Below are 16,846 nucleotides of genomic sequence, written 5' to 3'. Positions count from 1 at the left end.
GCTGAATATTTTGACCACTAAGTAACCGGCGTCACAGAACTAGACAGCACTGAGTATCTGTTTCTTCCTGGCATGTGACTACTCCTAAGCAGTAATGTGTGCACACAAACGAATCAGAGATCGAACCCAGGGCCTTCAGTTTTCACAGAGAGAAGTTCAACCGTCAAACTAGTGAGTTGTTTAATTCACAACTTTGAATGTGTACATATAAATGCATTCATTTATAACAAAAAAACTAGAAGAAAAACAATACCAATAGCATTAATGATATAATTACAACAATAATATCGATATTATCAAACGGGATAACAACTATGAAGATGTAGAAGACTTTCATCGTGTTTATTTTTCTTCTTTCCTTTCTCTATTTGCATATTTTCAAATTTACTTTCAGGGTTAAAATTAACAGATCATAAATAAATAAAAAAAATCCTTTACAAGACATAAATACCAAGTAAATTAAATCGAAGTTTATTTATAGGATCATTGAACATTTAAAACAGAAAAAACGCTATTAAATACTGAGAGAGAGGGAAGTGGGAGGACAAGAAAAACAACAACAAGAGTTAACCACAGGATGAATTATGAGACAAGTTTGTCAATACCACTAAGTGAAATAGTAAATTAATTCATTATTTAATGACAATCAATAAACGACAGACAGTTTAGACAAAGAAAAATCACACAAAAAGGAAGTACAAATAATTATATATGTATTATTATATTATGTAGTAAATTATAAAAGTATTTATGTACTTTTCCAAGGACTTGGAAAACCAATCTTTCAATACAACTAAGAGGAATTATCAGTAAAATATTATTGTGTGAAAAATTGCTATGTGATCATATCATTTACTATGTATGAGTCTATGTATTCGACGTTGAGCTACTGTTTGTGTGACAGCCATTGATACTACGTAGTTGCCCAAATCGAAGGCAGTCGAACAGGGTTTTAATTCAAAGCCCAACGGCTGAAACCCGAATATCTTAGATGCTTTGGAGCATATAATGATTTTAATGAAGTGCAACTATATCTTGATGACCGTAAAGTTTGGTCGGCAATGGGTTAGGAACCCATCATATCTATTACAGTTTGGATCACATGATAGAATCGTCAAAAAGGTTTTGTACTTAGCTGGTAATTTCCATTAACAATCTTACCATTAAAAAAGAATGAATTACTTAGAACAGGGTGAAATCGAATAACTTAATGCTTGGTATGTACTTTATCGGAATTATTTCCCTTTAAGGAGGTAGTTTGTATTAGGTTGATATCATATGGAAAAACAATGAAAATTAAGCAGTATTGGACATTGGTTCGTTCTAATTTAGAATTTTTCAGAATATTTCCTCATCATGAGAGCTGAAGACGTAGATGTTTTAGCTTTTTTAATAAAATTGAGGTATGCATTGCTGAAAAAGCTAATAACTAAAATGAAACTATTATTCATAGCGTCCTATTTTTGACTTGTCCACCAGTCAACAAAAACAAAAACAAACTATTTTTTGATTCAAAACAATCTTTTTACAGAATAGGAGCTCTGAATATTTTTCCGTTCATTTAAAGGATGAGTGTTGCATACAAGAGAATAATTTAGATTGAAAATTTCATTTGAATCCTCAACTTTCATTTTATTTACTTTTTTCATCCGTTAATTTGGGATGCGCTACAGTGGTGTGTTCATAAAAGATAAATGTGAATAGTTTCAAATAACAGAAAATGAAATCTCCAGTGGAAATTATACTCTTGTATGGCACTAAAAAAAAACGGGAAGATGTTCAAAAAAGCTAGACATTACGCTTTCATTGAACATTGAAGTAGGATGATTATACCTACACCTTACAAAATAATTAAGTTCAATTACTATACATATATGCAGGATGCAGTTTTGTAGTCCGTTAATCTGACTCATCGATCGATGAACGTATATGCTATAAACATAAATCTCCCATTTAACTCCGTATATTACCTAGACTAACCCCCTTCGTGTGATGTGGTAATAAGAAGTTAAATACGGATAGCGTTGGATAAATTTACTACAAACACTCGTTTATCCAGACAGACATTTAGAACGATAAGCTGGAGAACGAAGCGATGTGCAGATGGCATGTGTGCTAACTCGATCTGACCAAAAGTGATTAGATATTTTAGTCAGACAAAAATAAGCTACAGACATGTAATGGGTAGGATAAGCAATGCACAAACATGTCTTCATATAAAAATTCAAGGTTAACAAGCGAATGATTAACAAGACCAAAATGTGGATCAAGAAAATGAATATATCGACCTGTCCGGAAACTAGAATGACGCATGTGGGCTTGACATGAAATAGACACTACGGCAGAAAAAAACGAAGATGACATATCCCATCTTTCATCGGATGCCGTACCGACATGAACATACACAATTTAAACCGTCACCTATATAAAGACTGATTTATGATATGCATTCAATGTCAAATGAACAAGCGATGTACTTAATTATGGTGATTAACAAATGTTTGAAATAATTTCCATGTATGGCAAACACCATGTACAGTACTAATGAAATTAAAGTGCTTTTTGTTCTAATTTTCATCCACCCTATCCCTTCAAATGAGGTAAAACCTAGATCCATAGCATATTGCATTAAATATGAGAGTTCAGCTGTTCAGTTGGAATTTGTAAGAATTGAATAAATAACTTCTGAAAAGCTGAAACAGACAATTGTCATTCAACCACAGACACATGGCAAATCTAACAAAAATAAATTCAAAGATATAAAAATAAGCATAGTTCAACGATGGAATTTTTTGCCATAGACGTAAGTGACTATTTTATTGTGAGAGTTGATTGGTTTCATCAGTGCTAAAAAAACAGAGATGAATGATGTCATCATTACAGGTGATTTATTATTAGGATAATAAATAAGTTATTCTTAATTTAGACGAAAAGGTAAAAGAAAGTCAAATGAAGACAATGAGTTAGAATAAGAAATAGAAAGAAAACTGCTAAACCTCCTAGACTTGAGAGGGAGTTCAAGCACTGCAGTTTTAACTATGAAATCTCAATACATCGAGGTATAATGATACAAATGTGTCACTTATCAGCTAGATGATTAAAAGAGAAGAGGCTTTGTGAAACTATATTTCACCAGTGTAACTACGCCTGGGAAACAGAATATTTCACTTTGAAAAATAATACTCTACGTCAAGTGGATTTTTAGGAAAAGGATTTATATACTGAAGAATATTTAATTACTACAAGTGAACTGAATAATGTAGGCGTTAGTCAAGAAAAATAAAGCACAGGTTGACATCAAATTCACGAAGGAATATGAACGTGATAATCAACACTTAAATTACAATAGTTTTCTCCTGTTAGTTACAAATATTCAGTCAAAACCCTATTTAATAGGGCTCGAATGTCATGTTCAACAAACAATACACAGGAAGAATTGGCATAGTACATGTGCCTTAAACATGTATGTTCAAAGAAATTTATTATGAAGTACGGAAAAACGATAACGTAAATTCCAAAACAAACATCTACTAACGGAAAACCTTCCTTCATTCGTCTTGGATTCAAAGGTGAGGAGGTTTCAGGCATGATTGATAACAGGGTCAAGACAGCGCAAAAGATAAGCTTCCTGAAGCCCAACTAATTATGGTGTATTGCATCAAATTTTCCTTAAATCAATCAAAAGTGAATCAATACCATTCTGAAGTCAACTCTAAATGTTTTCGGAACATATTTTCAGTATGTTGTGTCTAAAAGGAAGTGAACTCTTCACAAGTGCGACTAATAAACATCTAATGCATGGTAAACACAACGTGGATGTCTAAAAAGGGATTCAAAAGAATTAACAGACAACGTACATCAATTTTACTCCGTCTCACAGAGGTCACTGTCATCAATTGCTTTCGACATGACCTTTGCATACAGAAAAATGTGGTAGACCTACCATTGCCGAGATAGTTAAATTATTTTAAAGATTGTCAGATTCACTATTTCTTCATTATGGTTTATAACATGAAGCAAAAAATATCTCACTAATATTCACACAAGACGTTAACATTTATGTTATGCTACATAGGTGTCTTGATTATTGGTCATTCGGCAGCAATCTGTTCATATTCATTGTCACTTTATTACCATTTATAACTTCATTATGCCTTTTTATGATTTCATTTTCAACATATAGATCCAAATGGATCGTGACTATTATGTTAAATATGTTGTTTCTTCTTGTTTCTCAAGTTGTTTAGAACCAAACTTAATTGATTATGGTATGTAATAAAACATATTTATGATACCACTAATGTAAATATAAGCCGTTCGTAGGTGATGAGCAGCCTTAAAACGAATTCATTTTATTCTGTAAATATTATACTTCTCGCTTGACTTTAGAATAAATCAGTTTACGTTTAGGAAAAAAACACAAAACATAGTTGTAAGTCTAAATATGAGTGTTGCTAGATCTCACTAATCGAGTATAGATCCATGCACTTGAACTTTGAAATACAAATGTTACACAACGGGATTACATACAAGATTAGGTTGTTAATGTTTCAAAAATCTTATACGCATTATTTCCCGATTAAGTGATCCACTTAGTTGTAGGATTAAGTGGCAAAATCTCAAGGTAAAGAATAACATTGAAAACAATAATCAACCCATTTATAATCCTAGTATCAAATGGCTTTACGAAAATACTAGAATACAACCCTTATTTCACTTACATCTATACAAAAAATAATTCGGATTGATGTAATACTTATCTATCACATTAAATTAAATAATAAATATGAATCTGAAACATTTACTGGATGGATCAATATTATTTTCAATGAACGAATAAGATAAATCAAAGTACGTTAATTATTCGAATCACAGACGTACAGAATTTGTTTCCGAACTGCAAGACAATTGTATGATTCGAGAGATATTGTATGTATCTATCAATAATAATCTTAAAATATCCGTTATCAATTACTGAAGAAAGGTTCTTGCAGAAGAAGTGAATAGAAAATACACATTGAGACAAAAACAACTAATATTATATATATAATCGGTAATCTTACCCTACTACGTCGTGAAAAAATTCTCCGCAAAAACCCTGCACCATTTATAGGCATAGAAGGATTGCGTAGATTTGACGCACTATAATTATCACTAACACTTGGACGACGGCTACAGTTACTACCAACGCCTACTCCACCATTGTGTAAACCATTAGTTGATGTTGTTGAAGCATAAGATGCAGAGTATATGGAAGCGGATTCACCATAGATTGAGTCTCCAATGGAAGTGGAAGATGATGGTACATAATTATTATTATCATTATTATTGTTACCACCACATTGTTTACTCGATTCCAATGCTGCGTTATCTGCTGCCCATACGGAACAGTGAAAATTCGATGGAAGAACAACACTACCCGATGAATAAATTGGTTCACTTGAATTAGTTCTTTGTGGTTTTGCATATGTTGACTGTTTAACGGTTGATGGTATAGTACTATTATTCACTGCAGATGAATATAGATCCACAAAAGCAATATCCCCAGGCGGTGGATTATTACTTTGTAAATATTCTATAATTTCTTTAGAATCCTAGTTTGCATTAAAAATAAAATTAAGTACATGACCAAACTTTAAGATACAAATATTAATATTATTACTATCACTAATACTGTTATTATTGTTGTGAACGTAGTGAGCGTTCATCAATTCGACTTTGTGTTAGACAACTACAAAAAACAAAGAACAGAAAAATAACTAAATTAACCAGACAAAAGAGAATCCGATCATAAGTGATCTGAATGTCAGAAGATTCAAATCTCCTAGTGTTCTTCCGCTAGACAACTGCAATTTATGCTTAAAGACCTTATGTGATATTGGTCTAAAATCGATTGCAGAGGTGTAAATACATTTATTTTCTAGCTTCCCGCAAATCTTGAACTTAGTATTACACCATATATAATTGATTCTGTCTAGTCATGGGACTTCCTAAGCTTGTAATTTAAGTTGTGTGTGTGAGCAGCCAAAAAGAATGTGTGGATTGCCCAAACAATCAAAAGTCAAATGCCCATTAATTTTTTAACTGGTTTTGTAAATGCATATGATCCATAAGTGCTACTTTTATCAGTCAACTTTACTTTTTTGCTATCCTGTAAGGGAATCATAGTACCCGAATGCAGAGTGAAACTGATATTAATCACCGGACATCAAACGGTGGAGCTGAAAATAACCGAGAGGAACAACTATCCATCTTCAATTTTCTCGACTGATAACAAATCACCACTCGGAAAACAATAAAAACACAGGAACACTATATTGTACGATTATTCGGAGAAATTCATCTCACTTCACTGTTTTCAGATAAATGTACCTTCAAGAAAGAAAAATCTTTATCTTAAAGGGATAACAGGACTCCGTAGCTCAATGGATTCTGCGTTGAAATCTGAAACGAAAGGCAACAAATCATACATTCGAAAAAGCTTGTTACAAAAATGGCCATATCAAAGCAATCCTGTCAGGATGGATACTTACTTGATCTGAATTAAGATGTGTACACACTGATTTGAATTCATCGCATACATTGTTCATACGATCAATTGCCACTCGTAACCGTTCATATAATATATTGATTAAAGATTGGGTACGTGCATATCTTTCAACTTCTAAACTTTTGCCAACTTGTGCCCATGATGGTAAACAACGAAAGTAATAATCTTGACGGTATAAATTAAATTGGTTCAAAGCAGCAGAATAATCTTTTCGTGCTCTCTCAAAATCAATCTCTTTCAATCGTGCATAATTTAAAGCCTACACACATAAATAAAAACAAGGTATGAAAAATTGAATTTATTCAGTAAACCACTGTAATACAAGCCTAAAAACTGGAATTAACAGTGAAAAAAGGACTGCAGTTTATGCAAACAAATAAACAATTTGGATTATTGTTGAGACTTTGGAATAATTCATTTGTCTCATTCTGTATCTATGTTAGGCTTTGCTTTTTTTAGTTCAGACAATGCAATTAGGTCCAACATACCTTAAAATGTGGATTGAAGAAATTACTGGCCAAAATAAAACAGCATTAGTATTGACCTCTAATTATAGACACTGATAATTTAAAACACATTCTTAAAGTTTACCTTGAAAAGATTTCAGCGAAAAGTATTAATCTATGAAGCTAAATACCACAATCAAGTTGTAGTATTAATGATCGTAAGATTTTTACCACATGTAATATAACCATAATGACTGGTAGATCTTATAATTAAACCCCGACATAATTTAAGGGAGAAACTTACTATGGAACAGATGAAGTGATTTATGCGGTAATTTGCCTAATTTGAAAATATGTATTATCATCAACCGATATCAACTAGGTAAGTAATATAAACCACACAGAGTACTGAACAGCTATACATTTTATAGTGGTGCGTACCATTGATGAACCCCTAACTAAGACGAATATCAACTTATGGTGTAAATTATCTTAACAAAGGCTGATTAGTAAATCAATCATAATCAACACATCCTGATACAAATGTGCACAATCCCTGATTGTCATATCACATAAGCACAGAAAAATGAAATTAATAATAATAATAACAAAATAGTCCAGTATCAATGATCTTGAAAACAGATTTTCAAAAAATATGGATTTCAGGGATAAAAAGTGAAAAAATAACATTGCAATCCAAAACTTAGGCGAAGATGGAGAGTGAATGCAGTTGTGTCATTGTGAACGATTTTAAGTAGTGTTACCTAATACCTCTATCCACTGATTGACGTTATCAAGCAAATTTGCAGGTAACTTGTTATTTTTAAGATAAAGTATATGAGTTGAATCATAGCTAGATTGTTTTGCATTAAATTTTAACCACTAGACTACAGATTTGTACCAGATTCTACTAATTCTTTATTTTCATTTATTTATGTTTATTCATTGATCATAAGGTTTTCTCTCTTCCATTTCGCAATATTGTGATTTTAATTTGTGTGACATAGTGTTGAAGAACTGAACGCCGTTTTTTGAATTCTGGATAGATGGATAGTATCACTAAGTTCGCACATATAACGTGTAAACAAGAGCTGACTACATGAATCCATGTACTTAGTAGCTAAATTACTTTTGCTATTATGAATTTTTTTTTCTATGGACATTGGTTATGAAACAGATAACACAATGTTTGTACTGTAAACGCCCGATCATGTAAGCGTCGGTCCCCTAACTACTAACCAGGACATCAGAAAAATAGACTGATGTGCCGAAGTACCTTTTATGAAACTTAGAAAAACACGTGATCAAGCAAACCAGACAGAAGAAAGCGATGCACCAATTCAAGAAATCTCAGACTGAACAAAATAAAGTCATTTGCGGTGCAATCCAGATGAACAGGTTGATATTTAATTAATTGTAATTTACGAGCGGTAAGAAATATATCAACAGTTAAGGAATTAAATGAAAGCTTAATGTTAGGATAAGCCAAAAAATACCGTAAACCGATCATTTAATACATACGACATATACATAAAGTCATTACTCGGAGAATCGCTTTCAACATTTCGAGTTTCTTATTGTATTCGTTCATTTCTAACGTTTTATTCTCATAATACCTGCACAGAAGACAGATCTATGCATCAAACATTATAGCACTTTCTATTCTTTTCAATAATAAAACTTTTCAACAGGCAGCATAGAAAATGTTAGTAGAAAATGACAATAACTACTAACATATTCTTTGGACTCTTGAGATTAACTAGAATTTCAGGAAAAGTTTGTGGATATTTTCCTGTTAAATTAATGAGAAATTAAATTATAGAAGCACGATAATTAGTTTTGTTAAAAATGTGACAAATTCCATAAACATATTATTTGATGGTTCGACAAGATTATGTAGATGTAAGATTATTATTATTATCAATACTCAGTTTATTCAGCAACTTGTACTTCATTGAATCTTGTTGATAACTTGACAAATCAGAGTAGTTAGTAAGAATATGGTAGGTGGCTAATCAGTTTCCAAAATTCAATTGCCTTAAAACAATGTAGAAACATAGTGATCTAGTAAAAAATCATGGAATATAAAAACACGTGTTCAAGGAGCTGATATACCGACTGAGACTGGTTATTTCGGCCTTAAATATTAACAATGGAAAAGTGTAAGTCCTTAAAAATAATAAAATCTGGAAGCGATCATTATAGTCCAAGCAGGTAATCTTTAAGCAAAACATCAGAACTATACAGTGGCGATGATAAAAAGGTTAGATAAACATTAAACAGGTACAGAACAATTGAATAAATAGTTTTAAAACATTCATCATTCTGTAGTCTGTTTTTCCCTGACTCTATTTCAATCAAGACTAAGAATGGAGAGACAAATAACTTGCAACCAATTGAAGTAACCCTGTCAAAAATCTCATCAACCTGATAATTTTTTGCCTAAAAGTTTACGTATTGGATCAACAGTGGTACATAACATGTTTCAATATAAGTACGAATGCTTTGATTACTTGTGAGTATTGGAATTTAAGCAAAAACTTAATATTTACAGATAACTAGTTTGTGAATGAGGCTCGTACTGATACTGACACTGATGAACAATGACCTTAAAACTGTGAAATCTACGAAGAAATCTAATTAAAAAGGTAAAACTAATTTTATTGATATTGTACGGAATCATGTTGTAGCATCAATAAAGTCGAATAATATTGAATAATGGTACCTAACTATAGTTATGTAAACAGAATTCAAGTAAATGAATTAATCAAACATTAGCACCATGAATAATCTCGCATAACCACTATCCTTTGCTTTGCCAATTATTCATCAAAACGAATAGCTGACTAATCATCTTGACGAAAGCAGGTATACTAGTTTTACAACATCCACAGACGTATACATACATATATTTATGAATCATTAAAATGTTAGTGGTATAATTAGGGTAGCTAGCAACCACCACAAAAGGTAACAAAAATAAATAAAGATTCATGATTTTAGATTAGTCATAGGAATTATGGTATTGATCATAATTATTCGTGTATACATATTCATATTGATGTGTGCTTTTACGATTATGTAATACACCGATGGCAATAGGTATACAGCATCAAACCAACAAGATGAAAGAGAATATAAGTCAGTGTTCTTCATGAATTCGATATTCACTTAAAACCAATAGGTATGGGATAATTATAGACTCGCGCATAATTGGAACACCCATTTATCAACACAAATAATAATAATAATAATAATAATAATAATAATAATAATAATAATAATAATAACCATTACTACTACCAATAGAAATGATAGTAATCATACATTCAGTTGACCTTATACAATGTTTTGTATTTTCACGCCATAATTGCTCCACCATACACATAATCACACCCATATTTTCCAATGATTAATAAATGTGGTCAATGTAAATAAGAAAAGGGAAAATTGATAATGAATAATTCACTCGAGTTTATTACTATCAAGAAAGATTTGCATTGAGGTATCATATATACATACATATACGTTATTAACCAGGGTACCGATTCAAAGAGTTTAAATTCATTTCTTTGAGGTTCATTTGGTCAATACCATTAGTTCATAAGTTTTAATTTGGTTACCGAAATGTATTTCATTTTACAATCTATATAGAAGTTTTTTTGCATTTAAACGGATTATTTATGGATTAGTCCTATGAGGTCAATTGTGCATAGGTACATTTTTACATTATTTATGGGACAAAGGTATAAAAGAATTTGTCTCAATAAATCATCGTTGTGCTCAAGCCGCTATACAACATGCGAAAGCTACGGCTCGTCTATGGCTAGAAATTTTTGCAGTACGAAAGTGGTTTAGATCAGTCACTATACTTTACTTACGATATTTATTTACTGAGTTCGAAGGACTTTATATTTTGATTTCCAATTATAGAACACAATTTACTTCGTCACAGTCTAACGATCACATCGTCCAGTTAAAAACTTTCCAGTCATCTCGTACAAATAATTTAGATGTACTGAATCCTAAGGACAAGTTGAAAGGGACATCTGAGTTGGTGGAAAAGTGATGGAAAAACCCGAGAGGTTAGACAGTAGATAATTTAGTACATCTCCGTAGTTTGTAGTGTTGGTTGCTATGTTAAGCACACATAGCTTATTCTGGCTTCCAGACAAGCCGATTTATTCATTCTTCTTAAATCACATTTGACCTTGTTAATTATTCGCTTATCAACCTTGACTGTTTTTATATGAGCGTATGTGTGTACATTTCTTATCATATTCATCACATGTCTGTAACTTATTTTCGTGTGACTATAAATATCGATTAACGCTTAATCAAATTGAGTTGGCTTAAATGCCTTCTCCACCGCGCGTCATTTCGCTTCGCTTCTCCGATAGTTTGCCTGGACCAACGATTGTATGAAATATATATAATCGAAATCCATTCTCGTATTTGATTTATTTAATTCCGTTATCCACTAACGTGATTTAAGTCGATGATTATATACGAGGATTGGCGACATGTATATTTCGATGACAACCATTCATACGATCTAAGTGTAGTTAGATATAGGGCCACTAAAAGTTTATACTATTAAAAACCTAAATGGACTCCTGAATTTATAACAAATACACACAGCAATGTAATAATATAGTCAGTTAAATGTAATGTAGAACCAGGCACACGTGTACATCAGTTTAAGTTGCCGTACCTCATTAGCACAACGAGGTGAAATTGTTAGAACGAATCCCAGGAAAGTAGAGGTAATAACAGGATTAATAGTACTAGAAAAGACCATACATCAAGGGTGAAACGTGAGAAAATGTAAGTCAGCGAAATATTAGAAAAGAAATCATAAGGAATTTAAAAACTTAGGATCTAAGGTAAGGCAAAGAAAGTAAATGCTCCTGAGCTATTCCAAAAGATTTTGAGCCATGTCATTTAAAGTCTCTAACCATTAGTTACAATGATTACGCGGATTATAAAGTTAGTTTGTATTTAACTACATGGCTTAGTCCGACAGTGAGCGATGATTGGAACTAAGTCAACTGATAAACATATAAATCAACACTGTGAAAAGAACAATCATAACAAGTCCGTTATTACCAGACAACTTCATATAGAAATAACCTGAGACATTTAACAGACCCTACTACCTGTTGGGGAGATCCAGTAAACTCCTCGAAAAAAGCCACGAAAGGCTCTGAAAACACTGAAAAACATCTTATCCAATCAGCGTTCACTAGAAGTTTTGCCAGAAACATCAAGAAAGTTAAAAGTCACATGTCGAGTTTCTGATTGGATGATTACCGTACTGCTACTATGTTTAGTAGCATTCCAGAATTTTCGGGAAACCCAAAGACATCTAAAACACTATAAAAACCCTCTATTTTCTGTACAAAACGAACCTTTGAAGTAGTGTTCCTTACACACTTCGCGCCTTTCCTCTCATGTTCAAGTCTCTGTGTAGTTTTAGTCTGGGGGTTACTACAAGAGCTTAGGGAATTAACCTAGCGTTCAATTAGCAAGACTTATCACTACCACCGTAGATTTCGTCAAGCCAGCTGTCTAGAGCACGTAATTGTATGAATATATTACAGATTAACACATACGCAGAACCTTATGTATAGGATTTTCAAGGTTAGGTGGCGTAACGTAGGCTTGGTGAGGCAATTCATTTTATTAGCTAATTATCATTTCATTGACCTTAAATAAAATATTTGGTTGCTACTTATTTATGAAGTATGTACAAAAACGGTTCATTGTGTTATCCATACAATCTTCACTTCCAATCTATGATCCCTTCAATGAATCATTCACATAATGCTCTTGATTATTCAGTTGGACAAATTTAGACTATGGTTACATGAGTGTATCAAACTCAAGTACATTCAATGAACAGCTTTCATACAGTCGTATAGATTTACCCCTAACCTCATTGGGAATGCAACAAAATTTCAACTGCCTTTCGAAAGATATATGAGTGGATACAAACCAGTCAGCAATGTTTATTAGGTATCCCAAAAATGTATAAGCTCTGGACAACTTTATCAACAGGTAAACAAATTTAGTTTGGCGGATCTAAAAATAAACTATTCACTGACCAAAACAATGTTAGCAGTTGTGCAATAAATCATTAATTCAAGTCGTCACAAAAAAAATGAGAACATAAACAAATTGGAAATATAGTCTCCAATACATTTTATTAAGTTCAAAAATAGTGCTCTTGAAGTATATCACTTAGAGCTCACAGCAGCGAAGTCTAACTACTGCGTATAAGTCAATTAATCCATTTGTAGAAAAGGGATAGCCAGTATTTTAGATATGTCAATTTCTATCACATAGAAAGCGAAGCATAACTGCCTACAAAATATTTTCTATTTGTAGCAGTTAAGACACAAACACAAACAAAATCTTATTAACATCATTTACATCATTTCTTTGAAAACCCTGTGCCCAAAGTAGGAAATAGGCAAATTCAACTCAAATATAAACCTTTAAAACAATAAAAATTAATAAGTTCATTACTAACCTTTTCGACATCAAATTGTGAATGACTCTGATCAGCGTTGATGCGTTCATAGTCTTCTTTAGCCTTGATCATATCACGATATTTATCTCGATATCGTTTAATTTCATCATCGATAATACGTGTTTGAGATTTTAGTTCATTTGATAATTTTGATCTATAAGAAACGCATAATTATTATGAATACTATTGTTTTCTGAGTGCTTTGTGGTGGTTAGATCATGTCTCAGGCCAACACTGCCTTGCGAGTTTTATTTATTTGAACACATAAATATTGGTACAAAGAGGCACCAAATACATATGCACCACACAAAATTTCATTTAATTTGCGTGAGGGCCGTAATACTGTCCGGTTGTCCAGACCGAAGCACGTGGTTTTTTTAAGGGTCCACACAAAAAGCCTTTGATTTAAAGGTCTAATCCACAAGGCAGTGGGTCAACGTCAGGAGATGCAGTTTCATGGTAGCCGGTGATCGACAATTGGTTCATACGCCATTTGTTCCTTAAGGATCCTGGAGCCCTTGTCCACCACTGGTTTGGGATCAGGGTTTTCCAACTCCCCCCGGGTGGACCCTCTGTATCCTCCAATTTCGTAAGCAACATCCCCGCTGCGAGTAAGCAGTGAATAGGACTTTCCTGGCAGTGGCTGTATATGCGTGGCCATGTAAGAGCATTTCGAGGAGAGCGGACTTTTCACACCCTCGACCATGCCAGGGAAATTGGGGTCAATGCTAACCAAAGTATACTGAATAAATCGGAGTCATCGATGATACGAGATCATTGATACTTCTGAGCGCTAAGCGAACGGGAACTACTTATTATATTCTTCTCGGTCCACTAACTAGAGACAGAATCAAAAATCTGTCCAGATTTGTTAATAGAGCTCATTGTATACTACTTTCATCTACTTACTTTTTTATCCATATAACTACTGTTTTTATTAGATTCACCTTCCTTCGTCCATGTTTTGACAACTTCACTCACTGGTGTGGCATATAGTATTTTGGTGCATATTTGTACAAACGCTTATATTTCAAATAAATAAATGATACAAATGAATTTATATGTCTACAGACTTTATTGCAGTGATTAGCTGTCGAAGAATTTCACATCGATTTCATACAGATAGCCATCGTCGTGAATAGATTATACTAAATTGACACGAAAACTGATATGATGAGCAATGTCTTAATTAACTAGAGGACGGGTGACATGTGAAATCGATTTTCTCCGACTATTTATAGAATATAATCACATTTTAAGAAAAAAAATATTCAACATTGGTTTCAACTAAGTATCTTTGTTCAGTAAGACATTAGTTTCATTTCATTTTTACATGTATTCAGTATATTATTCCTGAATCACTTTTATCATGAATTTCCATCAGTATAACAAGTCAAATAAATGGATATCACGCTGAATTATTTGCTTACTAATTAATACAATGAAAGTTGCCTCGCATTAATACGAAATCTAGCCAAGCAAAAACCGCATTCCACCATTATTTAATCTTAAACTTTCCTTGCTAACAATCACTACGCTACATTGGGAATCGACTGAAGTTGAAAATGTAAACTACTTGATTTCCAGATACCATGAAGACTATGGGTTTTGAATTCGATCCTGTTTAAGAGAAATTAGTATTATCTACTGAGATATTCCGGGCGAAAATGAGTTGTTCAGCGTTCACTGTTTCAGTAGATACAAGTGTGCCCCCAGATGCCCTGGTACGGTTGGGGGTGTGGAGAGTCCGCTCTCCTCGAAATGCTCTTACATGGCCACGCATATACAGCCACTGCCAGGAAAGTCCTATTCACTGCTTACTCGCAGCGGGGATGTTGCTTACGAAATTGGAGGATACAGAGGGTCCACCCGGGGGGAGTTGGAAAACCCTGATCCCAAACCAGTGGTGGACAAGGGCTCCAGGATCCTTAAGGAACAAATGGCGTATGAACCAATTGTCGATCACCGGCTACCATGAAACTGCATCTCCTGACGTTGACCCACTGCCTTGTGGATTAGACCTTTAAATCAAAGGCTTTTTGTGTGGACCCTTAAAAAACCACGTGCTTCGGTCTGGACAACCGGACAGTATTACGGCCCTCACGCAAATTAAATGAAATTTTGTGTGGTGCATATGTATTTGGTGCCTCTTTGTACCAATATTTATGTGTTCAAATAAATAAATAAATAACTAGTGACGCAAGTTATTTTTATATTACTACTAGTGTTAACATTGTCATTATTATCGATCACAAAATAAAACAAAATAGTAAAACAACAAAATGAATGTATCTAACCTTTCATTTTTCCATCGTTTCAATTGTCTTCTTTCATCTTCAATAATCGATTTACCTTCGCTACCAGCGTGTATTTCGAAGGAGCATGAAATTAAGTTTTCAGCATCTACGATATGCTGAACAATTTGAACAAGTTCATTAAAAAATGAAACATAGCTATTAGAAACACCAAAATATTTCTGTGCATCAGACAAATGTTTTTCACATAATCGCCTGGACAACAGAAAAACAAAAATTTAACATGGTATGCATAGACAAGTTTACTTTTGTGCAATAAATGCTTCCTTTTGTAGCTTGGCAAAATCGACCAGAAATTTGTATAATCTTTCATGAAGATTTATACCAATATCATGATATTTGATATAGTTAGTAGCTTGATCCTACAAAAATCAAATGAGGAAAAAACCGAACCATAATTTGTAAACAAAACTACTAAAGAATTAGTTCAGTTTAAAGAAAAGTAACTAAGCAAATATTATTCAAGTTAGATTGGGTTATGGAAATCCAAGTTTATTTTAAAGGGGACTTATCTGTTGTCATAAACTGATGGAGGGACTATTAAAATCAGAGCATTCTGAAAAACTGTTTCTTCCTAGTTTTCGAGCTAAGAAGAAATGAATATTTACGATCTTACACTGGATCAAATTCATGATACATAAGTCTAGCGGTGAACATGATATGTTGGTCCACTAAAAAGGTCCAGTACAGTTGCTTCGTCTAATATATAAGACAAAAACGACCTTAAGCACAACAGAAAAAAGTAAGGTATGAGAGTAAAGTTATTTTTCTAATATCACTGTCAATTTCTTAGATCAAATTTGTTTTATGATTTCAAATAACTGTAGACTATTTTTAACAATACCTTTGCTACATTTTCTGTTCTATTAACTACTAATGCTCTCGATCATCGCGCACAATCCTAACCAATATGTATTTCAACTATCGCTGGGCTGGTGTTATTAGCCCACAAAGAATCTATACCAATCTTTACATTTTGTATCTCACAAACAAAATTGGT

The 16,846-nt window shown here is 33.0% G+C and overlaps 1 protein-coding gene across 2 annotated transcripts in view; it reads right to left on the bottom strand.

Moving 5' to 3' along the window:
• The window catches only part of TRIP10_1 (Cdc42-interacting protein 4), a gene marked incomplete at its 5' end in the record, with an annotated part of 48,270 nt that overhangs the window by 28,475 nt on the left and 2,949 nt on the right, over positions 1-16,846 (bottom strand). The window contains 5 exons of one of the 2 annotated variants that reach the window (XM_012938846.3): positions 5,064-5,594; positions 6,534-6,809; positions 13,532-13,685; positions 15,829-16,041; positions 16,093-16,208. In XM_012938846.3, coding sequence (XP_012794300.2) covers positions 5,064-5,594; positions 6,534-6,809; positions 13,532-13,685; positions 15,829-16,041; positions 16,093-16,208 — 1,290 coding nt within the window. Of the gene's footprint in view, positions 1-5,063; positions 7,078-13,531; positions 13,686-15,828; positions 16,042-16,092; positions 16,209-16,846 lie in introns of those variants that run through there. The other variant, XM_051214486.1, reaches the window with a different exon arrangement.

Source organism: Schistosoma haematobium, chromosome 2 (assembly GCF_000699445.3).
Source record: "Schistosoma haematobium chromosome 2, whole genome shotgun sequence".
In the NCBI taxonomy this organism is placed as follows: domain Eukaryota; kingdom Metazoa; phylum Platyhelminthes; class Trematoda; order Strigeidida; family Schistosomatidae; genus Schistosoma; species Schistosoma haematobium.
Note: the sequence above shows the minus strand (reverse complement) of the source record. Positions and strands in the feature narration are given on the sequence as shown.